Source organism: Neomonachus schauinslandi, chromosome 11 (assembly GCF_002201575.2).
Source record: "Neomonachus schauinslandi chromosome 11, ASM220157v2, whole genome shotgun sequence".
NCBI lineage: Eukaryota > Metazoa > Chordata > Mammalia > Carnivora > Phocidae > Neomonachus > Neomonachus schauinslandi.
In genome coordinates, this window is record NC_058413.1 from 55,035,307 (window position 1) to 55,059,990 (window position 24,684).

Below are 24,684 nucleotides of genomic sequence, written 5' to 3' on the forward strand. Positions count from 1 at the left end.
CTTGGGGCCTTGAGATTGTATTTTGTAGGAGTGGGCTCGGGGAGGGGTGTGTCTGTGTGTGTGTATGTGTGTGTGTGAGCAGGTGGTGAGTAAATGGAAGGCAGGCAGCTGTACGTGGAGGTGTGAATGACGAGCAGGTACGCAGGGATGTGGTGGAGAGGCGTACGGCATCTGTGCGGGTGTAAGAGTACGTGTGTCACCGTAGGGTGTGGAGCGTGGGCTCCCCCTCCAGGGGCCAGGGAGGGCAAAGCCTCCAGAGTGCGGCCAGGCCTCCAGGGCCCTCGATCTCAGGTAAACTGGAGGGAGCGGGGCTGTGCCAGGGGTCCTTGCTGTTGGTCAGCTCCTGTGGCCTGGAAATTGGAGAGTGCTCATTGCTGCTGCTAGTCATTCATCACTTCACCTTGTTCTGAGCAGAGCCCTTGGAGGTTTGTAAGGACAACGGGCAGGTGGATGGACACACCATCCATAACCTAGATCCAATTCCGTGACCCTGCACTGTCTCAGCCGTAACAAGACCTTGGACTGGCTGTCATGTCCTCAGGGAGGTGGCAGTAGGAGCACAGCGGGGAGGTCAAGGGCGCCCCGAGCCCCCAGTAACAGAGCTGGGACTGGAGCTCAGGCCTGTCAGCAGGGGCTCGATCAGCCACGTAAAAATTGGTTTTATTTGCTGTATTCTCAGAACAGCATTTAATGTCCCCTATCCTTGTTCTATTGTTACTCTTATTCTAATGCCTTCCCCTCCTTTAAAACAAAACATAATAACTCCCCCCAAACCCAAACCCCAAGTAGTAATTTACTCCTCTAGGGCCCTTGAGTGATGTTTTTCTCCCCATGGGCTGGGCCCAGGTTCTAACCACCCCCTAGCACCTTAGTGCAGACCCCAGAGGCCATGAAAATCCTCCTCACGTGCTGTTCCCCACCCCTGACACCTCACCAGAGAGCCCCGAGCATGGAGCCTGCCCCCCACCCCATGCCACAGGCTCTCTCTGCACACTCCCAGGGACCCTCTGCCCCCTGACCGTTCCCCAACTCACCATGATCCAGAGGGGGGAAGGCACCTGGGACAGGGTGTGGGAGTTGTCGGAGGTGACAGAGGGGACCCCCGCACACCACAGCAGGGAGAACAGCCACGGCGCGTTGACCGTGTAGAGGTTCACACTCAGGTTCCAGGACGCATAGTCCCTGTGGGGCAGGCAGACAGAGGCTGTCAGCCCTCTGAGGGGGGCCTCCGGGCCCAGCGTGGGACGCCTCTGAAGCATGTCCCCCTTTATAAACCCACTGTCCTCACCACTGTCTCCGGAGAAAGGAATCTCCCCCCGCAGAGGAGCAAGCTCAGACAAAACCCAGATCTGCCAATGCTCTCAACCTCTACTCTTTGAACCACAAGCCCCAGCGCGTCCGTCTGGCCCCCGCTGCGTGAGCTGGGGTGGGCACCTGAGCTCCTGGCGGGACACCTGAGTGTAGCGCAGGTTCAGCCTCTGGATGTGGCCTTTCCGCAGGCTGGTGGCCGCCTCCTTGGAGCCCGACGTCTGCTGGAAGCCAGGAGCCACCTTCCGCACGAAGGGCCTCTGCCGGTTGGGCAGCCACAGGACCTGCAGGCAGAAGGGGGCAGCCTCAGATTTCGCTTCTGTCACCTGGGGTTACAGCGTCTACCCCTCCTAAAGCCCCTGGAAGGGTTAAAAGTGATGGGATGTGGCCCACAGTGAGGCTCACGTGTAATAATCATCTACAGGGGACAACGTGGTCCAGCCAAGCCTGTGAAACTGCTCTCCCCTCTAGACCCGTCCCAAGACTGATAACCCGCGTCACTCTGTAGCTTGCCACCGGTCCCGTGTGCTGCCAGAAAGTGGTTTCCAATTTCTCTGATCTCCGAGTATGACACCACAGGGATGCAGAAATACGAGTGTTCCAGAGAACCGGCTCCTGCCCTCTGTCCGTTTCAAAGGCCTTTCTTGTGTCCCTCCCGTCCCCAGGACAACCTGTCAGGAAGGCAAGGGGCACGCTCCCCCATCCTGCACATGTGGAAGCTGAGGTCGGGACGGGCGGTGTGGTGTGTGGACGCTGGGGGCCAGCCAGGCCTGGGGCGCGGCCGGGCGGGGCCTCACCTGGTGCTGGGGGAAGCCGGAGCGCAGCAGGGCCTCCAGCGTGACGTTGAGGAAGCTGCCGCGGAACGGGTGCTCCCGAGGTGGGTCACGCAGGTTGAGCAGCAGTGTGGCGTTGCCCTTGGCCAGCTCCAGGAGCTCTGCCAAGCTGCAGATGGACTGGTTCTGCGCCTCCCTGTGGTCGGAGGGCGACAGGGAGCTGGCCGTCCAGAAGGGATCCGCCTGGCAGAGAGAGGGATACACGGGGCTGCCTCACCAGCCACCGAGCACGAGGTCAGGCAAACTGACGGCGGGGGCCCTGTGGGGAGTCTAGGAGACCCCAACCCTAACTTCTCCACGCCACCCGTTTCCTGAAAAGTCATTTGCTTGGAACTTCTCCCAGACTCCAGCACATTTCTCCTTTAGTAGCATTTCAGACCAGGAACCAATCTCCCTTTGGAGTTTGCCGGAGTTCCCAGTTTTTACCTGTTAACTGTTATCATCAGTGTCAACTTTTTCTGATGGGGAAGGCAGAACGAGAACAAGCACTAACGACTATGACATCTGGGCTCCAGTGGCAGGAGCTCAAGCAGGCCACTAACCAGCCTGGCTGTGAGTCACTGATGCTAGGGGACTAGGGGTCCTCTGAGCTGCTGGCCGCCCCTGGCCCTGTCACTCCATGGGGTCCCCGCCTGTGTTTTCCATGCCCAGGACTGGGACAGGTAGAGCCAGACCTTCAGGAACCACTGGCCGGCGTTGAGCCTCTGCAGGATGGTCCAGTTCAGCATGGAGGCGGGCCTGCGGGCGAGCTCCGGGAATTCCTCCGCCACGTTAGTAGTTCGCCGCAGGGTGTTGTCATGCATGAGGAAGGGCACACCATCCAGGCTGCGGGAAGGTGGGATCCCCCAAGTCACTGTCCACCCAGGTCCCTCACCTGCCCACCAGTGATCCCCTCCACCAACACCCATACACTCCTTCCCACCCACCTACAGCAGCCCCCATGGGACCCAGGCAGGCTTTGCTCCTCTCTGGGCCTCTGGCTCCCTGTGTGCACAGGGAGGACAGGGGGTGAGTCCCTCTGGCTCTCTGTGAGGGTTGGGGGGGGTGGGTAGGGACCGCTGAAGAGGGAGGGCTGGGCCTGTTAGCAACCATAGCAGATACGTGCGACCTCATTTGATAATGGGGAAACTGAGGCTGGGAGAGGGAAGTATCTAGCTCAAACGCACTAGCCCAGGAAGTGGTAGAACCTGACTTAGAACCCAGTCCATGTGACGCCATAAAAGGACAGGACAAATGCAGGCCCCCTTTGACACATTCCCCCTTACCACCATCCTGGTCTACCCGACTGGGGCTGCCAACAGCCCCTGTGGTATCTTAGTGTGAAACAGTAAGAGGCACATGTGGCCCCCTTCCTCAAGGCACATCTGCTAGAAAGTGATAAACACACAATTCTGTGATGTCTACACTGGGAACGATGGGTTATCTTAACGGTGGTATCTACACTCGGAACCTCACGTGTGTGGTGCCCCTCTTCACTCACTACACCACCTGTGTAAACTACACATGGTAGCCCCGCCTCTTTCCCCCTTTCAAGAGGTCGTCTGTTGTGAGATTGGTATGAATTCTTCTCAACCTTTATACTACTAAGTACTTTTAAAATCTACATGTTGAGAACATAGAAATCGTTTTATGTGGTCTTCGAACTAAAATATAAATGACGTCACAGTGACTGTATCGCTCTGCAATGTGCTTATTTCACTTATCCGTGTTTGAGCTCCGTCTTGCTGAGCCGTATAGATCTAGTCTTTCCTTCAGCTGGATCTGTGGCAGGACTCCAGGTCCCACTCCCCCACCCCTGCTTGAACCAAGAGCATCTATTTATTTCCCTATTTTATATTCTGGCATTTGTCACAAATAGGGTGTGGGCCCTGCAGTGGGTAATCCAAGCCTTGGCCCTCCCATCTCTGAGGCTCTGGGACCCGAAGTTCCTCCAGCAAAGTCCCAGATGTGGATGTGGCGGGCATGAGTGGCGCTGTGGTCCTCCCAACCCCCACACCTACCTGATGGTGACATCAGCCTGTAACCCATATAGCTTCTGTTCCAGGGCCTTCCGGAAGGACATCAGCGTGTGCTCTGGGGCCAGCTACGCAGGAAGGGAGAGCCAAGATTTAGCTGATGTACACCTCCCCAGCTAGTGTAGACCCTTCTGTGTTGGGAGGCTGGAGTAGGCCTAGTTCTAGTTCCTGCTCGTCCAGGCAGTAGCTGTGGGACCCTGGGCACCACGCAGCTTCTCCGAGGCTCGGTTTCCTCATCTGTTAAATCGTGCCTGCCTCACAGGTTTTCTTTGCAGGGGAGGAGGCAGGGGTGGTTAGTGTTGATGTATATAAATGTGGGGGTGCAATCTGGGGCTGGGGCTGCGGCCATGTTTCCTCCTGGTTAACCCCAGGTCTGGGTGGAGATCCCAGAGGGAGAGGAGAAGGTACTCAGGATGGCAGAGTTTCCACAGGGTGCCCAGTTTTCTCATCTATACAGATATGACAAGACCATCCCCTAGACCGTTACAGGGATTATAAGCCCCCAACATGTTGTCTGATATGCAGTAAGTGTTTAATAAGTGACTACTATTAATCCTATAGCATATACATCACAAGATCCTAGTTCTAGCCCTGGCCCTGCCATAAACTAGCTTTGTGACCATCGGTGCATGTCTTTCTCCTATGGACCTCAGTTTCCCCATCTTCCCCTTGGGGATATATATTCAGTGTTCTCTGAATTCACTGGGTCCTTCCAGTTGGGGGTCTTTCCAGTTGGGAGTTCCAGGTCTCCCTCCCTCTTTCTGTCTGGTCTGAAGACCCTGTCATATCCTCTGTAGCCACTGGGCGTCACCACCAGACCAAGGATTGGGCTAGGACCCAGTGCGCGGGGTGGAGGGTGGGGGGCGTTAAGAGGAAGGGAGGTCTTCTGGCAGTGAAGGGATGGGCTGTAAGGGGTTCCTGTGGCTGATCTCATTCCCACCAAGATACACTTGTGCCCATCTTCTCTCCCTCTGGCCACGCCGCTCCCACACATAACACATTCCCTTCCTCTGGGGAGGCAGCCTAGCACAGCAAGGGCTGTGGGGCCAAGAAGGAACAATTCCACTCCCCGCTCACCTCACCTCTGCACCTCAGCTTCTCTTGCTATAAAACCGGCTAATGTTATCAAGCTCATAGGTGAGATGAGAGACATCAGCAGTCTCTATACCCGAGTTCCTTTCTTCCCCTTCCCCTGGGGCAGAGCAGCTTTGGGGGACACGGCTCCCTTCTCCCAGTCAGGTGAGCTGTGTGAGGCCCTACCCAGAGGCAGAACAGGGCCATGGAGGCATTAGAGATGGGCGTGGACTCAGTGGAGTTCCTGCCCATCTTGCCTCTAAATGTCCTGCGGCCATGCGTCTCACAAGTGACCACCTCAGAGGTGCCAAAGCTCCCTTGTTGGCTGAGGCTGCAGAAGGTAGACTGTGGGGAGCACCGCAGGGGCTACAAAGACCCTTGGGGAGCAGAGGAAGTGATGGGGAAGGGCAGAGGCTTTGTAAACTCAGGTCTCCCTGGGATAGGTGCTGGCTTCCTGGAGAAAGAGCCGTGGAAACCTAGCCTGCCCTGGCCAGCCTGGGGACCCCAAGAGGGCTTCAAGAAGCATGCAGGATTTCAGGGCGAATTTTTTTTTTTTTTTTTTTAAGATTCTATTTATTTGACAGAGAGAGACACAGCGAGAGAGGGAACACAAGCAGGGGGAGTGGGAGAGGGAGAAGCAGGCTTCCCGCCGAGCAGGGAGCCCGATGTGGAGCTCGATCCCAGGACCCCGGGATCATGACCTGAGCTGAAGGCAGACGCTTAACGACTGAGCCACCCAGGGGCCCCTCAGGGCGAATTCTTAATCCTTACCTGCCTCAGCCTAAGCCCAAGTGGGATTCTGAGTGTGTGTGGGGGGGGCGGTTGTCACAAATTCAGCTGGGCAGTCCACTGTGGTTCAAAGTTCCAGCGCTGGAGTTGGTCTGACCAAATGTTAAAGAACACACACACACACACATGAGCCATACACCCAAGGGCACACGGACGCCATCTCCAAGACAGCAGTGTGCACTCGGGCTTATCACACACACGTGTGGATCCAGAGGTGGTGATGCTGCAGGTGTAGACCCCAATACACGTGCAGGCGCAGTGACCCACGGGGCTGCGTCAGGCGCTCGTGCCAGCCACTCAGCAGCCACCTCGGGGACGCAATCAGCCACAGGCACAACGTGGGAAATTCTACAGGACAAATGACTCAGTTTTTTTGACAAACAGCATATGGAAAAAAGGGAGGGGGATTGCTATATATACTAAAAGAAACTTGGAAGACATGTCAGCCAGATGCACCATGTGGACCCTGTTTGGATCCTGATTTTTAACAACTCAACTGTAAAAAGGTATTTTTGAAACAATAAAGAAAAACTAAACATGGATTCAGTATTAGATAATATTAAAGAATTATTAATTTGGTTGGGTGTAACTGCATCACTGTAGTTGTCATTATATTAAAACAAAAAACGTCCTTATGGATTAGAGATATATCCTGAAGTATATATGGGCAAAACGATATGATGTCTGGATGTCTGGGATTTGCTTTAAAATATTACAGCAAGGGGGCTGCCTGGCTGGCTTGGTCTGTGGAGCATGCAGTTCTTTTTTTTTTTTAAGATTTTATTTATTTTTGAGAGAGAGCGAGAGCGTGGAGGGGAGGAACAGAAGGAGAAGAGGGAGAGAATCCCAAGCAGACTCCACGCCGAGGGCAGAGTGTAGCCCGACCCAGGGCTTGATCCCACAACCCATAAGATCATGACCTGAGCCAAAGCCAAGAGTCCGATGCTCAACCAACTGAGCCACTGAGGTGTCCTGGGCATGCAGTTCTTTTTTTTTTTTTTTTAAAGATTTTATTTATTTATTTGACAGAGAGATAGACAGAAGAGCACAAGCAGAGGGAGTGGCAGAGGGAGAGGGAGAAGCAGGCTCTGCACTGAGCAGGGAACCCGATGCGGGACTCGATCCCAGGACCCTGAGATCATGACCTGAGCCGAAGGCAGACGCTTAACCATCTGAGCCACCCAGGCGCCCTGGGCATGCAGTTCTTAATCTCAGGGTCAGGAGTTCGAACCCAACACTGGGTATAGAGATTGCTTAAATAAATAAACTTTAAAAAAAAATCTTAAAATAGGGGCGCCTGGGTGGTGCAGTCAGTTGAGCATCCAACTCTTGGTTTCAGTTCAGGTTGTGATCTTGGGGTTGTGGGATCGAGCCCTGCATCTGGCTCCGCACTCAGTGCGGCGTCTGCTTGGGATTCTGTCTCCCCCTCCCTCTGTCCCTCCTACTGTGTTCTCTCTCTAAAATAAATCTTTTTTAAAAATCTTAAAATATTGCAGCAGAAAAGAAAAAGGGAGACGGATGAAACAATGGCAAGAATACTGATAGATGTTGAAGGTGGTCTTGGAGTCATTATACTATTCGGTCTAGGATTCCTTATACCATTCTTGCAATTTCTATGAATAATAGAAATTTTTCCTACTAAAACAATGATCCATGCTGGGGCCACTTGGCTCCTTCCCCTTGGCTGAGCACCACCCCTTCAGTGCAGGAGCTCGTCCCCTGGCCTCCAGAGCAGGCCAGGTGGGTAATCTAGGTCCTGAACAGAAAAGGGGCTGTAATCTTGGTCCCCGTCCACCTGCGCGGGCTGTGCTTCTAAGTTATGTTCATGATAGTCTGCAGCATAAGGCTCAGAGGGGACTGGTGACACCCCGGACGCACACAGGCAACATGGGGGCAAAACTGGACCCCAAATCCAGATTCCTCTGACTCCAAAGCCATGGCCTTTGAGCTGGTTTCTTCCAGGAGGTGCTGGGACCAGCAAAGGGTATGTTGGGAGGGCACTAGGGTCCAGCTGGGCACAGATGTCTGAGTCTTATCTAAAAAATGGGTACAGTAACACCCACCACAGGTAGTGGGGAAGAACCTAAGGGTGATTCACAGCCCCATCAGACTCAACACCTCCTTTTACAAGTTACTTTGTGAGGCCACCTTGACTACCCTGAAATTCAACATCATGGAACCCTCAATCACTGCAAAAACCAAGAAAAAGCTCTCACGAAGTCCTCAAGCGCCCCCCTGGGGGTGGAGAGTGGTACTGCCTCTGTTAAGAACCACAAGTTCAGGGTGTTCTTGGAAAGGAACCCCTGGTCCAGAGAAGGGAGAAGGCCTGCCCCAGAAAGCAGGAATGTCTGCCTCTTATTTTCTGTGCACCAGGCTCATAGCTGGGCACTTCACACATGCTAAGTCCTGCTTTGCATGGCCCACTGGCGCAGACTCTCATTAGCCCAGAACACAAGATGAGGAAACGGGCACAGAGCAGATAGGGATGGACCCAGGCTCCCATAGCTGCCGAAGGCTGAAGAAGCATGGTTCTGAAGCCATCCTCTCAAGTGGAAGGTCTGCTGCGGGGTCACAGGGTTCTGACTTTGACTGCTTCCTCTCTCCAGTTCAACCCCATTCAGCTACCTTCCCTTTAGCAGTGGGCTCTGAGCTGTACCCATCCGCTCCACCCCCCACAGCCTGAAAGGTGCTCCTGCTGACTCCTGCAACCCAGGGCCCTGCTGTTCTCCCCACACCTGGCACCTCTCTCTCCTGGGCCTTCCCAACCCACAACCTGGCCGGGTCTGGCCCCGGCCTGAAGCCCTCCTGCATCTTCCCAGGGCCCTCAGGATAAAAGTTAAATCTTTTAAGCAAGATGCCTTCAGGACGCTTCAGGGTTCAGTCCCATCTAAGCTCCCCAGCTTTTCCACCAGTTCTTCCCAGAAGCCCTCCGAAAGGGCTAAAGATTATTGCTATTACTACACTACGTTTATTCTCTCCCTTTCCCTACAAGGTTCTCTCTACAAGGAGATAGGTCTTGGCCTGTCTCCCCCAGAATGGCAGCTCCAGCCCACCCTGCTCTGTTAGGACGCTCAGGTGGCACTCACCATGGGGGCGCCGCGGTGGCCGATGAGGGCTGGCTTGGGGCCCAGATCCTTCTTCTCCATGATGCAGGGAGAGGAGATGGTGAGAGGCACCAGGTAGAAGGCAAACACCACGATGAAGAAGGTACAGAGAATGGCCATCTGGGAGGCTGCAGACACAGGCTGTGAGTGAGGCTGCTGGTGAGCCGTGTGGCTCCCATGAGGCCCACCCATGAACCCTGGGCAGCTTGGAAGGGGGGGGGGATGCTGGACCTCTCTTCCCTCCCCGTCACGACCCAGATGCTCTGCAGGGACCCTGCACCACGGGCAGCCCCCATTCTTGCTGGGAAGGTGAGCTTGACTTCTCACTCCCACATAGACAGGCAAGCAGAGGAGGAAACATGCTGCAGCCCTTGGTGGAACCTGTGGGCCACTCTGAATCAGAACCCTCACACTGAGAACGACACCTCATCCCCAGGCCACCTAGGTGACGTCCAAGTGAGGGCAGGACAAGCCGGTTTGGGTACTGGGAAGGCAGTCATACTTACAGGACCGTTCTGCCCGGGCGAACTGTCCCGCCACAATCCAGGAGAGCGCAGTGATAGCGACCAGGGCCCCCACGTGCAGGAATGGCGCTGTGCCCTTGTGTGTGGGAAGGGGCAAGAGGGACCATTGGCTCCCAGCCACGCCCATACCCTCTGGTCACCGACATCCGACAGCCTGTCTCTATCCATGGGGCAGGGAACTCTGTCTCCATTTTTCAGTGGAAGGAAACTCGGGGTGCAGAAACCCCAAGCTATAGCCCCCTCCCTGCTCTGACTTACTATGTGACCTAGACCGCTCCCTGCCCCCTCTGGGCCTTTGGAGAGACTTGAGCAATAAAAAGGCCCTGCCTTGTCTGGAAGGTCCCGAGGACGCAGCTGCTCGGCACCCCCCACCCCCACTCACCTGCAGGGAAATCAGCAGAACCTCCCACTCGTCCTGCCACAGCTGGGCCACGGCCGACATGGCCACCACCGTGGACACCAGGATGACCACCAGCCCTATCTGGAAGGGGAACAATCACCAGACAGAGGGTCAGAGCAGGTGTGCCTGGACAGCCTGAGTGTCCCCAGTGTGTCACAGGGGGGCAGAGGCAGCGGGGGGAGGCCGAGAGGACACGGGGAGGAATGGAATGCGAGACCCACGAAACAGGGAGGTGGGGAAGTGGAAAGGAGGCACGACTGAAAGAGGGCCAGAGACGGCCAGTCAGAAGTGACAGCAAGGGACAGGGGCAGGAGGAGGCAGGCAGACCTCGAGAGAACAGAAGGGAGGCCGGAGAGGAGAGAAGGTGGGAGGAAGCTGGGGGGAGGCGGAGGCTCAGCCCAGGGTCCAGGCCCCCTGAGGGGGTGAGGAAGGAAGACACTCGGCCAGTGGGGACCTCTCCTGGGCCCAGCCGGTCATGGCTAAGGCCTCTCCTAGCCCTGCCAGCAGCCCTTGGGGCGAAGGGTGACTCATCCAGGCCTCGGGGGCAGGAGGTTGAGGAGCCGGGTCCCCTGCAAGAGCCGATAGCCCCTGAGGTTACAGCAAGAAGTGAGGTGGGGTTCTGCCCCACAGGCCCCACTGCCAAGGCTTGCTTCCAGCTTCTACTGTGTGCGGGGGTGGGGGGGGCGGGGGGTGGGCTGCCCCTGGAGCTGCCTCCTGGAGAAACAAGGAGCGTGACTCCGAGGGAAGATGAGACAGGACCTCCACAGGACAGAGAGCTTTGGGGACAGATGGGATCTGAAACATCTCATGCAATGCAAGATGCTCCCCCAAACTAAGTGAAGCCTGGTTTCTGACTACTCAGTCCCCAGCCCCCCCTCCAACCCCCCCCCCTCACTCCAGCCACCTTCCCCTCCCTGCCAAGCCTGGCACCTCTAGGCTCAGGTCACACCTCTCCCCCAGGTCCCCCACCCCCCTCTCCGTAATGGGCCAGTCAAGGCCACCACCCCCTGCGCCACCGCTGCTGCGAGCTGTCTCCTCACTGCCACCCCCTTTCTCTTCCTGCAGGGCCTTTCTCAAGGCAGACGCCTTTTGAGGGCCCGCCACCAACTGAACGAGCTGGCACGGGGAGGCCAGAGACAGCAGTTGATCCATCTTCGTTCCCTGCCAGGCAGGGAGGATTCATCCTTGCCTGGGATTAAGTTTTCCTTTGGAGGTTTGTCATTCCAGCCCATCAGCCCGGAAATGAATGTTCCCATAAGAAGCAGTAATAAGGCTGAGATGGGTGGGGGCCTTTATGGGCTGAAACACGAGAAGGGGAGAGACGCAGGCAGACAGAGGGCCCGCGTGCCCGAGGCCAGGGGACGGACGTCCTGCTTTCCTCATGTTTATTTTTCTAATGTCCCAGGTGAGGTCATGATCACCTTGATTTTACATGCAGGGAAACTGCTCAGCATGCGGGTTTGCTTGCCACGCAGCTTTGAGGGGGCAGATCCAGAAGTGAACCCCATCCTGCCTGTCTCGGAGGTCGTGCTCTTTCTGGGGTGTCCCACTGCAGTGGAGGGAGGCCAAGGAGTGTGCTCGCCATCCCTGAGAAATCCCCCTCCACACATGGGCTCCCTGCGTGCCCCCCCCCCCCACTGCTGCCCCCTCCAGGCAGGCCCTGGGCACAGCCAAGGTCTCTGGAGGGTTGTTTCTGACAGTCTCACCACATTTAACTGCTAGTGGAGAGATGTGCAATGACACTGATTTCCCATAATCCTAACGCAGTTAAAATTGTTATTCTCTCCGAGTCTTGCCGTGGCTGTCGTGGCAACCATTATGCTCAGCAGCATCACCGCGGTGCTCGATGTCTGTGGGGCTCCCCCCACACCCCATGTTGTCTCCCGAAGCCACAATAACAGCACCGGGGCCCAGCGTGACCATTGTTCCTCAAATGTGGCTGGAAAGGATAAAGCCCACCCAGAAGGCCCAGAGATGGCATGCTCGGCTCCTGTGAAAGCGGTCTTTGGAGTTCTGTGCAGGGGACTGTGGTTTGAGAGGACCGCGGGAGGGATGGAGGACACAGGCAGCCGTCCGAGCAGCGCGGGGCTGGAAGCCAGCCTTGCCGAGGGGCCGCACAGCGGCCTCCCGGGGGCGGCAGGACGCTGGGCCCTGCGGTCCCCATGCAGACGGTTGGCCAGGGTTCGGGGGCCCCGCGCATCCCCTCCTTCAGTCAGACCCCGGCGCTGCGGTCCTACGGGGAGAGGCTAGCCTCCGGAAGCACGTCTCCTGAGCTGTGCAACAGGGAGAGAGAGTGCCCACCTGAAAGGGGTGTGGGGACAAGGGAGAGAAAGCAGGTGGTGTGCTAATAGAGCACGATGGTCGGCACCCAGAGAGTAAACGCTTACTAAATGTTAGTGGCAGAGTTTGAGACACCTCCTCCAGGCAGGCCCTGGGCTGGGGGCTGCTGCTGCTGTAGCAGACGAGTCAGGCAAGGCCACAGATGGGGGCGGTGGGGTCTGACCGGGGCCAGGACGGGGAAGGGCCTGGGGAGGTGGGAGCCGATTCTGGAGTGGTGGGTGGGGCGGGAAGGGGGGCATCTCAGGGAAAGCACCTCCTGTTTACTGGAAAGCCCCGAGCACACTTCGACCTTCTCACGTTCTGAGCCCCTGGACTTGGCTCCTGTTTCTGGGAAACAGAAGCTCTGGGAAGACTGGGCAGGAAGGGGGAAGGTCCCCAAGGGGACTCCCAGATCTGCTCACAGTACCCTGTCTGCCCCAAATGACTCCCTCTCTGCACCATCCTGGGCCCCTTTGTTCTGCAGCCTGCACCTACTAGTGATCCCAGGGAACCAGAGACTCTCAAAATAAAGATAATGATTAAAACATCAAACTGTTGTAGGTAAAGCAGTACGATATTGGCATGAGACTGGAGAGAGAAGTGGAAACAGATCTTTTTTTTTTTTTTTAAGTAGGCTCCCTGCCCAGCATGGATGGAGCCCATTGCAGGGCCTGAACTCACGACCCTGAGATCAAGACCTGAGCTGAGATCAAGAGTCAGATGCTTACCTGACTGAGCCACCCAGGTGCCCCCAGATCTAAATACATTAAAAAAAATTAATATAAAAGTGTCATCTCAAGTTAGAGGGAAGGAATGGATTACTGAACAGAGAGTTGGGACTTGGGAAGCCATCTAAAAAAGAACAAAGATCATATTATACCCCCAAATAAATTCCAGAAAGATAAAACAGGTAAATGTTGAAAAAAAAAAAAAAGTAGAAACATACAATTACCAAGTGATACCAGCAGAGACATTTTTTTCTGGGAAAGACTTTTCTAAGTCTGACACAAAACCCAGGAGACATCAAAGAAATGACACATTCACACCCTGAAGAATAAAAAAGTTCCTATGGCAAAAAACACAAGCCCAGTCGAAAGACGAATTAGGAAGAATTATTTGTAGTTCATCAGCCAAGGGGCTAATTCTCTGAATCTATAAAGCGCTCCTCCAAATCAGTAAGTGAAAAGCAAATCCCATCGCAAAAAGGACAAAAGAGAGGAACAGCCAGTTTACAGAAAAGGAAACGTAAGTGACTCCAGCATGTGGAATATGCTGCTAACTCATCATGAGGGAAACCCACATTTAAACTAGTGGCATCCTCACCCAATGGATTGGCCAAAGTCAAGAAATCGGTGAACGCTTTATGGTGAGGGTGTTTTCTAAGCCCAGACTGCGGGGCGTGGATCGGTGGCAGTGGGCAACGAGGCTACGTGGTAAGAACTCTTTACCGCACACTTCCCCGCCCAGCTCACCGCCACACTGCGCTAGCGAGGAAACGAGAGCGCGGGGATGTCGGGCAGCCCCATCAGCCGCAGGAACCAGGGATGAGCCGGTGGGGCACGGGTGAGGGGTGGACGCCAATGGGAAGGCTCTCAACACCCAAAGGGCAAGGAGCTCTGGTTTTGCCAAGGTGCAGAAGAGAGGGAGCAGGCTACTTTTGGGGAAAGAAGGAGGAAAACAGGAAATGTACATGCATATTTGCACATACTTAAAATATCTCTGGGAAGATAGCAGGGAGATTTGCATTCCATACTTCCTAGTACTTTTAAAATTTTGAACCGCGTCAATGTATTAGATGGTTAAACATTGGTTAAAACAAAAAATAGGATTCTTTAGAATCTTAGAATCAAGTGACAGAATCTTCGAAGCAGAACAGTAGAATTTCCAGGCCCTGCTTGAATCCTCCCAGCCCCCAGAAACTCCCTCCCTCCTGGTGCAGTGGGTCCAGCTATGGATCAGCTCTGCCTAGAAAGACCTTGTTCACCCCGAGATCTCACGGGAGGGGACTGAGGGGGGAGGAAGGCAGGACTGGCACCCCAGGAGCTGGCCCTGGTGCCCACGAAGGGATCTGATCCTTCCAGCCCCAGGGGACGACTCCCTGTACTGATCTGCTATCCGGGCTGGCTCCGGTCCTCCGGAGGCCTCTCCACCAGGATCAAGCAGGTGTGACCCGGCCTGCTGAGAAGCAGGTGTGAGCCAGAGGAGGGGACCCCAGTGGGTGCCGGCCCCACCTGGCGTGCCGGCTGGGGCAGTTCTTTCAAGTGTCAGCTGCTCAGCCAGGAGAAGAAAGTGCCTCATGAGGGGACTTCAGAAGCCCAGAGGAGACCTCGGGATAGAGTGACAGGCAGGAGGAAAGGGGAGGGCGGCCAGCTGGTCTTCACTCCTCTCAGACTTCAGTCACCAGGGTCTGACTCCCCAGCGCCTGACCTCGGAGGCCCCCTGGATGCCCACTGGCACCTGCCACTCCGCACAGCCCAGCTTCTTGCCCCCACGCCCCCCCGTCCTTCTGGTTCCTGCTCTGTGTCCCCCTTCTAGCAGGAAGTGAGCCCTCCCCTTGTCACTCTGCACCCCTCTCACGGGCTCAAGGTTACTTCTGGACATTTCTGCCCCTTCCTAAACAGCATGTTCACTCTGAGCCAGGCTCTGGGAAAAAAGAAATGTCCAGCCTCCCTCCAAGGCCCACGTGCTCCAGGGAAGGAGGGGCTCTCTCGATCGGCTTTCTACCACACCCCATGCCCACTGAGGCCCGGGGAAGGACAGATATCGGCCACATACATTTAGCACCACACGTGCAATCAGCGGCCTGAGTGCTGAGGCTCAGAATGTATGTATGGGCCCAGTCCTGAGGGGGCACAGGGGACATGGAGATGGGCAAAGCCAACCTGGCCTGCAGGGAGCTCCCAGACTGGGGAGGGCTGGGGCGGGGGAGCCCGGTGGAAGTGGGCAGCACAGACGCTCAGGACTGTGGCAGGGGAGCCTGCCACGGCTGGACGATCTTGAGCAGGCTGTAGGTACAGGAGGCAAACCAAGGAAGGAGTCCAAAGGAGAGAGAAAGGGAGGCCAAGGGCGAAGAGGTAAGGTAGAGAAGAGGCCGCCGTGCTGGGAGGGCCTGGGCTGTCTCATGCAGCAGAAGCTGAGGTGACCGTCCCACACAGGAGATGTTAGTGGGGCCCAAGTCCTGCAGGGCCTCAGTGCTAGTCGGGGAGGTGGGATCACCCCGGAGCAAGGGGAGCGGTGGGAAGGGCTCTGAGTTGGGAGTCCCATCACTGGGCCGAGTTTTACAGTGGGGGCTCACTGAAGAATGAGGAGGAGAGGGGGCCGGGGCTGTGACCTGTGTGCTGGCCAGTCAGCAGCTACAGATGTAGGATCTTATTAAGTGGGAGACCCTGGGCAAGTTTCATAACCTCGCTGTACCTCAGTTTTCCCAACTGCAGGATGGGATGATAACAGTACCTATATCATAGGGCGTGAGGGTTGAATGAGTTAACGGAGGCCAGCCTGTGAGAACAGGTGCGGCGTGAGTACTCTGGTAGCTACTGGAACAACTGTCATGGGGATCCAGAGGAAGGATGGCCTCCTCCCAAGGAGCGAGGATGGCATGTCCAAGCTCGTCCTCTGCCGCTGCAGCCTACAGCCTCGACTCCCTTCCCCCAGCCCCCGCGGAGGTAGCCCTTACCTTGTGCAGCCAGTGCAGGTTCATCTGCTGGCCCACGGCGATGTGACATAGTGCCAGGACCTGAAGAGGGGGCCCACAGGGGGACAGTCAGGGCCCTGTGTGACCCGAAGGTTTCTGCTAGTTCCCAGACACCCTGCCACCCGCTGCTACTCTGGGCCTGGCTCGGAGTCGTCGACAAACCTCCCCATAGGCCATGGGAATGCCCAGCCCAGCCCAAGCCTGGCCACCTCCCAGATTATTCTAGGCCTCTGGCTTCTCCTCCTCTACAGTTTCTCCCTCAAGAGCTCACTGGGCCCTGCTGCACTTGGGCTGCCCAGTGAATGTTTTGGGAGTTCGAGGCCCCAGGATTCTGAAGCAGATGTGAGCCTAGTCCCCCGAGAGCCCCCAGTCCAGCAGGGGGATTGACCCGAGTCTGAGGGAATAGAGAATTGGGAGCAGGAACCAAAGCAGAAGCTTCTGGAAGAGTCAGTCTGCAGTGGGCTCTAAGAGCAAGAGGGCTCGCACTGGGTCAGGAGGAAAACATTTCAGGATGGGGCAAAAGCAAGAGGACCTCCCACCTTAAGGGAGACCAAGCCCCAGCAGTGCAGGAGGCTGAGAGGCCCTGGGAAAAGCCAGCTTGCCCCTTTTGACCAGGGTGGCTCGCCCTCCCCCTGGGAGCAGGCCCGCCTGCCCTCTGGGGCAGCCCCACCTACCAGGAGGCCCGCGATGTAGGTGAAGGCGGCAGCAGTGGTCACGAGGATGGGTACAGACCAGTCACTCCAGTAGCCCATGCGGCTATAGAGGTACCTGCCCGGAGGGGAAGAGGTCAGACCTGCATCAGGGAACCAGGAGGTTCTCCGGGGCCAGTGGGCCTTCGGCTCTTACAGCCAGGCTCAGCGACCAGGCCGGGGACCGCTCCGTAACGTCATCACGGTTTCCGTGCTCACCAGTCCGGCCAGTGGACACTGGGGCACACCAAGAGGCATAACGAAGAGAACAACAATTCACCATAATTCTACTGCCCAGAAGGAACCATCACCAAGACTTTGCAGACCTCTCTTCCAGTGGGTTTCCCCTGGTTTGACATATTTGTAAAACAGCAAAGCCAGGACCCTGCCACATCTAGCATGTGCTCAGCTTGGGTTTTGGAGGGAGGTGCAGAGGGTTCCAATCCCCACTCTGTCTCCTACTGGCCTGCAGGACCCTGCAGAGGTGACAGGCTTCCCTGAGTCTAAGATGCCGCTGACTGTGACATTCATCTGAATTTCAATGCTAAAATATGAAAATTTGGGGATCCTAGGATCGATCAGATGTCATCCCTGACTTCTCTGAGCCTTCTTTTCTTCATCTATAGGATGAAGGGCTCAGGGCTTCCTGAGCACAAAGTGAGGCAAGGCATGTGGTAAGTACTCAATCAATTCTCTTCTCATTATTCACGCAAGAATTTACTGATGTCAGTAAAAATCCCAAGGAAGCATGACTTTCGAACAGCCAGCCATGTGGTCTGCTGAATTAATGTGCCATATGTAGCCAACTTTCTACCAATGAAAGCAGTTTCCAATGATTCACTCTTATAAATAAACACACAAAAAATTTTTTTGCACATAGCTTTCTGTATTATTAATTATTTTCTTAGGATAGGATCCTACAAATAGAATTATAGGGCCAAAGGGAATGAACTTTTTACGGCTCCTGATTGCTGCTGCTTAGTTGCTCTCCAGAAAGACTGAACCACCCACATGCCCCCTGGACAGCTTGGGACACTGAGGCTCAGGGAAGGCAGCAGTTTACTCAGGGTAATCAGAGAATGTGAACTGGCACCAGGCAGTTTCCGACTTGCTGCCATCTTGGGCCTGGGCAGGGGGCTGGGAGGGGACACCAGGACGACACTGTGGGGCACCTGCCTTCTCCTGCACCCTCCCGAGACCCTCATCCTCAGATTCCAGGGGAAAATCCACTGCTTAGAAGATCACTGAGTTCACTCTTCTCACCGTACAGCTGAAGACACTGAGGCCTAAAGAAGGGCAGGACCTGCTCCTTGGGAAGGACTCCTGAAAGATGTTTTGGTGACACTTGTCTCTCACTTTCGGCAGGGAGCCCTGCTGGAGAGCAACGGCCCATACGGCCTCTCCCTGGCTCTCCACATCCCGCCCGGACCACCTGTTTCTCGCTCACAACCTCTCACTGCGTGAATGATCCCCAGACCCTGTCGAGACCAGGAGGGCCAGGCCAGGGTCTCCTGCATCCCAGCACCGACTCCAAGAAACTTCAGTGACAGGCTGAGGGAGCTGCAGGTCTTCAGGAGGTCCCTAAGTCCCAGGCAGGCCCTCCCCCTGCCACCTCCCCAACAGGGCAGGCACCCATCCTCTGATTGAACTGCCCAGTGACAGGGCACTGAGTCGCTGGGCAGAGTGAGGTCGTTCTGTGGACAGCGTGACAGTCAGCCACGCTCGAGTCCCTTATCTGCCCGCATCTTGCTGTGTGACTTTGGACAGTCTACTTAGCCTCTCTGAGCTTCAGTCTCCTCAGGTGGTCCTCAAACTGTTTTGGCACTAACCGGCTCTGTGGCCGTGGGTGAGTCCTGCCCTCTGGGGCATTAGTTTCCCCATCCGTACATGATGGGGGTGGACCCGCTCCAGTTCAGCAGAACTGTCCGAGGTGTGCAGCGGGGGGCCAGCAGGCATGTTTCTGTTCCCGCACGACAGTGCCGTGCTTTGGATACCTGGGGGGATGAATAATTGATGGATGGCAGTTAATAAAGGCCAGAGGCCACCTCTGGGACTCAGGCTCATCTTGCCGGGTGGCAGGGGTATAGCCACACATCCTTTCTTGTGCTAATTACGGGGCCACAGCCTCGTGCCGCGCAGAGGGGAGTCGCTGCCCAGACTCCATTAACAGCATCTTAGGACCATCCCAGAGTCCTAGAACCATAGCCCACTAGAAGGCCAGAGTCCTAGAAATCCCACATTCTAACCTCATGGCCGCCGCCTTCCAGCCCGGGAAGCGGCCCTGAGGGTGACGTGGAGCTCTGAGCCCTCCCACAGCCAACATCTCGTTCCATTCTCAGAAAGACCTGATGAGCGGGGCGTTATCCCATCTTATGGAAGAGGAAACTGAGCTTAAGAGGGGCTCGACTGAGTGTGCTCATGGTCACACCACTTCTAGCCGGAAGAAAAAGGCAGCACGGGATGGGGAGTGAGGAGGCCTGGCTTCCGAGCCCCACCTCTGCTCCCACTGCCTGTGTGACCTGGGGCCTCAGTTTCCACACCTGTCAGTGGAGGAGTTCCCCGCTAGGGCCCAGGGAACTTGCTCCCCTTCCCGTGCCTTTCACTGTCTGACAAAGGCAGGCAACGGAGGGGCTGAGGAAGAAGCAGGTACCCTCGGGCACCCAGGTACCAGCGTCAGGCGGCCCTGCCCTTGGACCTGAGGCTCGTGCCCACAAAGGACCCTGAGCTATTCCAGAACCGTAGCATCCGCCAGCCCTGCCCAAGGTCCTACTCAGGGATTTCGGATGCCTGGCATCACCTCCTCTGCTGAGGCCCTCGGTCTTTTTCTGGGCCTTGGGGTTCTTGTCTACGATGAGGTGCAGAGGCCCCAGACCCCGGCTGAACCCTGCCCAAGTGTGCCATTCCCGTTTTCCATGATAGCACACCAGGAAGGAGTCAGCCTGGGAGACAGGTTCAAACCACAGCCCCCAGTGCCTGCCTAGGCCCCCGTGCCCCCGTGCTCCCCCTCCCCACTCACCAGTTGAATTCATCATAGTCGTTGCGGACTTCCCACCAGAAGTAGAGCCAGGTGAGCGTGAGGCCGAAGGTGAAGGTGAGGAGCAAGAACCAGAGGCGTTCCCACTGGAAGAGCAGAGCAAGGAAAGGGGTCAAGTGAGGTCAGGGGCTGGCCCCTCGGGCCACCTCCCACCTAGAATGTTCCTCCTGCCTCCCCCTTTAAAGCTAAACCTGCCAGGCAGGGATTACTACCCTCTTCATCCTGGTGGGGACCTGAGGCTCAGAGTGGGAAGCGACCTGCCCAACACCACAGAGCCCAAAGCCACAAAATGGTAGGGAGCTAGGGGCGGCATCAGGCCTCCACCCCGGGGGTCTCCTCTGCCACTCTGGCTGAGGCCTGTCCTGGGTGCACCAGTCTGCCCATGCCGGCGATGGCCCCCAGGAACAAAGGCTTCGCGCTGGCACGGTACCCGGCCGTCTGCGAGGTCACATCCCTCACCTCCTTCCCTTCCCACACACACCTGCAGTGCAGGTGCTCCTTCTCACCTCTGCCCCATGCTACCCAGACGCACTGAGGCCCAGAGAGGTGAAGCTACTTGCCCTAGTCACACAGCAAGCCAGCAGAGGATTCAAGACCAGCGCCCCAGCCTCTGGACTTGAAGCACAGGGTTCTGCCCCCACCCCGTACCAGGCACCGGCCCCTCAGGCCTAGGCCACGTAGCCCCCCGAGCTCCTGCAGGGATGGCGGTGGGGGCCCCGACACTGCTGCTTCCAGAGAAGTCTGCAGGCCCTTCCGGCTGGGCCCTCAGGTTTATCCCTGCTTTCGTCTGTCCTCTTATCTGAGAAGCACAACCAGCTGGAACATCCTGCTCTCTGGGAAACTGCTGAGATCATCAGCACAATCCAACAGCGGGTGAGGGGAAGTCAGTGCAGAAAAGAACCAAGGCCACCCCCACCTTGAGGGGCTGCAGGGCTCGGGTGGCCCAGGCATCTCTGGCCTGGCCACGGCCCAGAACCCTGTGGGCTCCCCGCAGCTCCCCTAGGCTTCTCTGACCCTTGCAGCCCAGAGGCATGGCTCTAACCCCGGTGTAACTTCTTGATGGCTCCTCACCGCTTAGCCAAGCAAGGAGGCCCCTCTGGGGGTGTTCCCCTCACCTCTCGAGCTTTATCCCCTTCCCCCACCAGTTCCCTCACCCTGGCTTATTTGCCTAACATCACCATTCACCTTTCAGTCAGCTCAAATGTCACCTCCTCTGTGAAGTCTTCCTGGACTCCACCTCGGCCACCCACGCCGCTCCCACAGCATCAGTGCCCCCGTCTTTAAACTCATGCCCTCTGCACCGTCATCTGCTCATGGGGCCGTGTCTCCCAAACTACTGGGGGTCCTCAAGCCCACTCTGCCTCTCGCAGCACACAGGAAAGGCCCTCAAACCCGGAGGAGCCATGATGCTCCACACGAAGCACCCACTCCGTGCCTCGCCCTGGGCAAGAGGGTCCGAGCTTGGGTGACAGGGAAAGCAGCCGCCTCCGCTCACCGTCCCGTACAGAGCCAGGCTGCCTTGCTTTGCCCCACTTTGTACATAAACAGAGCTGTGGAGGTGACAACTCCCTGGAACCATCTTTCCAGCAGGTGGTGGTGGGTGGCTTCTTCGACGGTCGACCACTTGTGTCTGTCCTGCCCAGACAGAGAATGGCACGAGCCCCAGCTCTCGGCCTGCGAGGCTCAGCCTCGCTCGGGAGTGGAGAAACCCCAGATGGGAGCAGGGCAAGCCACGGGCCCTCCTGGAGCACTGGAACCCTGACAGCCACCCACGAATGGCCAGGATGGTTTGGGGGGAGCAGAGAAGGGCCATGCTTCAGCAGCCATGGGGCTGAGGGCCATGGGAAGCCCCGTCGGAGCCAGCACCCCCAGCCGGGCGGGCCTAGCCTTCCCCAGAGTCCCTTGTCCCTCTTGCTGCCTCCGGTCCTTATTTGCTCACAAATATGAATTGATTCGGCCCCCATTGCCTGCAGAGTGCAGCCGGCTGGTCCCGGGCCGGCTTAAACATCGGTCTTCCAAGACTGAGCCACCTCTGGTCATGTCATGCCCCAGCTCAAGAGTCTCATTGGCTTCAGCCCTCCCCTGTGCCCTCACCCAGGCATTGCAGGCCTCGCACCGAATCGCCCGCGGTCCCTCAAGTGGCCTCTTTCAAGCCCCGTGCCTCTGCACAAGCCATACCCTCCATTTAGAAGGCAATCCCTCCCCGGTTCACGGGGCGACCCTCCTCCTCCCTGAGGCCTTCCCTGTCCCAGCAGGGAGAACCTCCTCTCCACAGAGCTTCCAGAGCCCTGGCCCCCGTGTCTGTTCGGGCAGAGACCCCGCAGCTCTGAAACTGTCTCTATATGTCGGTCTCCTCTGCGGTACCGTAAGCGCCTTCAAGATCTGGGTGGTCTTCATATTCCCAGGGTGGGGTGGAAACTTAAGAAAGATTTGCTAATGAAATGGTAGGTGAGAAAAGACCCTTTCTCCTGCTCCGGCATGAGGACGCCCACCCAGGAGAGATTTTGCTGGGGGCTTACCGGCCCTCCCGGAGGGGCCCGTGGGCTTCCGTGCAGCCCCGGCTGGCAGCGGTGGGGGGCCATCTGTCCACAGACATCGCTCCACCGCAGGGGCAAGGCTGCTGCACCCGTGGCCCGTAGACAAGGTCCCCAGAGGGCCGGGCGTGAGGGTGAGCCTCAGCCGATGATGGCTCCTGGCCCAGGCAAGCAGCCTGGGAGTCAGGGACCGCGGCAGGTTAGAGAACCCGCTCCAGGGGCTGGAGAGGGGTCTTAGGCTGAGGTACGATGCATGACCCAGGGGCAATTCTGACAGGTGGCCAGAAGACCACAGGGGCCACTGCCCCCACTCGGCCAGATCCTGACAATGGGGTGGAAGGACAAGGCAAGACTGAAGCGCCACACTGGCCTGGCTGAGAAAACTAGAGCTGGCAGGTGCGCGGCGGAGACGGGGGCCCGGCCCAAGCACCAAGGAACTAGGAACCCCATCACCAGAACCAGGCATGAGCTGGGGCTGGGGGCCACCTAGAGATGAAAATCTTGGGAGAGGGGCACCTGGGTGGCTCAGTCAGTTAGGCGTCTGCCTTCGGCTCAGGTCATGATCCCGGGGTCCTGGAATCGAGCCCCGCGTCGGGCTCCCTGCTCGGCGGGGAACCTGCTTCTCCCTCTCCCTCTGCCTGCCGCTCTGCCTACTTGTGCTCTCTCTCTCTCAAATAAATAAATAAAATCTTTAAGAAAGAAAGAAAAGAAAGAAAGGAAAGAAAGGAGAAAGAAAGAAAGAAAGAAAGAAAGAAAGAAAAAGAAAAGGAAGGAAGGAAGGAAGGAAGGAAGGAAGGAAGGAAGGAAGGAAGGAAGGAAGGAAAGAAAGAAAGAAAGAAAGAAAGAAAGAAAGAAGAAAGAAAATCTTGGGAGCTAGGAGCCGGGGCCCCAAGGCCACAGGGAGCCAGTAGATGGGGATGAAGAGCCCCGACCCCAGTGGGGAGGCAGCAGGTCATTGTAAGAACAATCAGAGGAAAAATCTGGATGGCAAGGACTGGAAGAAAGGGGAGGGGAAGGCCAGGAACTGGTGGAGGAAGTGGTGGGCAGCAGCTCCACCACAAAGAGGCTCCAAACAGCACCAGGGGTCCTCTGTCGGGGCCACGACAGGGGAGAGGCCTGGGCCTGCTCCCAGGAGGCGCGGGCTCCGAGGTCACGGCCAGCTGCAAGGGGTGGTGGACCCATCGGCCCTCCCTCACCTCTCCCAGTCTGCACGGGGCCTGGAGCTCTCGATTTGTGGGTTTTTATCCCCATCCAAGAGCAAATGAAGACCCCAAGCCTCAGAGAAGGGCCAGCACATGAGCTTAGCGAGCTGTGGACCCCATCACAAGAAGTGGCACTCATGTCATGGTTACTCTCGGTGTGTATATTTATCACGGCCCTTTTCCAGCAGATCCTGGACATGGTCCTGGAGGAGGGGAGCCTTTTGCTATTTTGCACAAAGGCTCAATATGGGTGAAGAGAGGGAAGTCAGAGGTTGAGCTATATACCGAAGGTCACCTAGTAGGGGAAGATGGAGGTGGGATTGAACCCAGGTGTCCTGACAGGAGGCAGTCCTCTGCAGGTCCCCTTGAGAGTCAGCCCTGCACAGCTCTCCCCCACACCCCCCCTAGCCAGCTGGGACCCAGTATAGTAGTCCCAAGCCCAGCCTGGCCCCCTGCGATTCCTCGCTCCTCTCTCCCTGGGCTCCACCCCGGACCAAACCTCCTTCTCCTTCAGCAAGCGCCCCCCATCCCTCCAGCCCTTGAAGCTCCCCTTTTCCTGAGCACTTCTGCACAGACTCTTGGTACCCACCAACTTGACCCTCGATCATATTCTGAAATTTGGAGATGGAAAGAGCCTGGGCTCGGGAGGCAGATGGACCAGTCTCTGCCTCTTGGGCAAGTTAACCCCTCTGAGCCTCAGTTTCCTCACCTGTAAAATGGGGGAAAAAATCCCGTACCTTGGAGGGTTGATAGTAAATGAGGTGATGTATGTCAAGTGGCACATAGGAGGGGCATAAAAGGGGACCGTTCCCTAGGCTGTGGACTCCTTCAGGGCAGGGATGGCTGAACTAGGTCTGTGTGCCCTGGGCCCACATCCTGCAGAGCACAAGGTGGTGCTCAGATCTGGTGTGAAGAACAGAAGAAGGTGCCAACATGACTGACCCAGAGAGGCTTCTGGCTACCAGCGGACAAGGCCATCATCCAACCCAGACATAGCCTCAGGCTGAGCCCGTGGCCCCAAGGAACCGAGGGAAGGAGCTCTTGTGATACACAGCCTCCTTCCTTTCAGAGCCTTCTAGCCACGAGTGGGGACAAAGGTCAGGTAGACCCTGAGCTGACTGGGCAGCAGCGGGCGCAAGGGGAGGCGCAGAGCAGCTGGGGAAGG

General features: G+C 56.8%; 1 protein-coding gene across 1 annotated transcript in view; it reads right to left on the reverse strand.

Moving 5' to 3' along the window:
• Nucleotides 1-24,684, reverse strand: part of GDPD5 (glycerophosphodiester phosphodiesterase domain containing 5) — an 81,824-nt gene that overhangs the window by 6,627 nt on the left and 50,513 nt on the right. The window contains exons 4-14 of the mRNA XM_021704667.1: nt 19,766-19,869; nt 16,735-16,828; nt 16,043-16,102; nt 10,030-10,128; nt 9,630-9,723; nt 9,106-9,251; nt 4,142-4,224; nt 2,816-2,966; nt 2,106-2,324; nt 1,435-1,592; nt 1,035-1,182 (exon numbers count right to left, since the gene is read on the reverse strand). Of these exons, the coding sequence (XP_021560342.1) occupies nt 1,035-1,182; nt 1,435-1,592; nt 2,106-2,324; nt 2,816-2,966; nt 4,142-4,224; nt 9,106-9,251; nt 9,630-9,723; nt 10,030-10,128; nt 16,043-16,102; nt 16,735-16,828; nt 19,766-19,869 (1,356 nt within the window). The remainder of the gene's footprint in view (nt 1-1,034; nt 1,183-1,434; nt 1,593-2,105; nt 2,325-2,815; nt 2,967-4,141; nt 4,225-9,105; nt 9,252-9,629; nt 9,724-10,029; nt 10,129-16,042; nt 16,103-16,734; nt 16,829-19,765; nt 19,870-24,684) is intronic.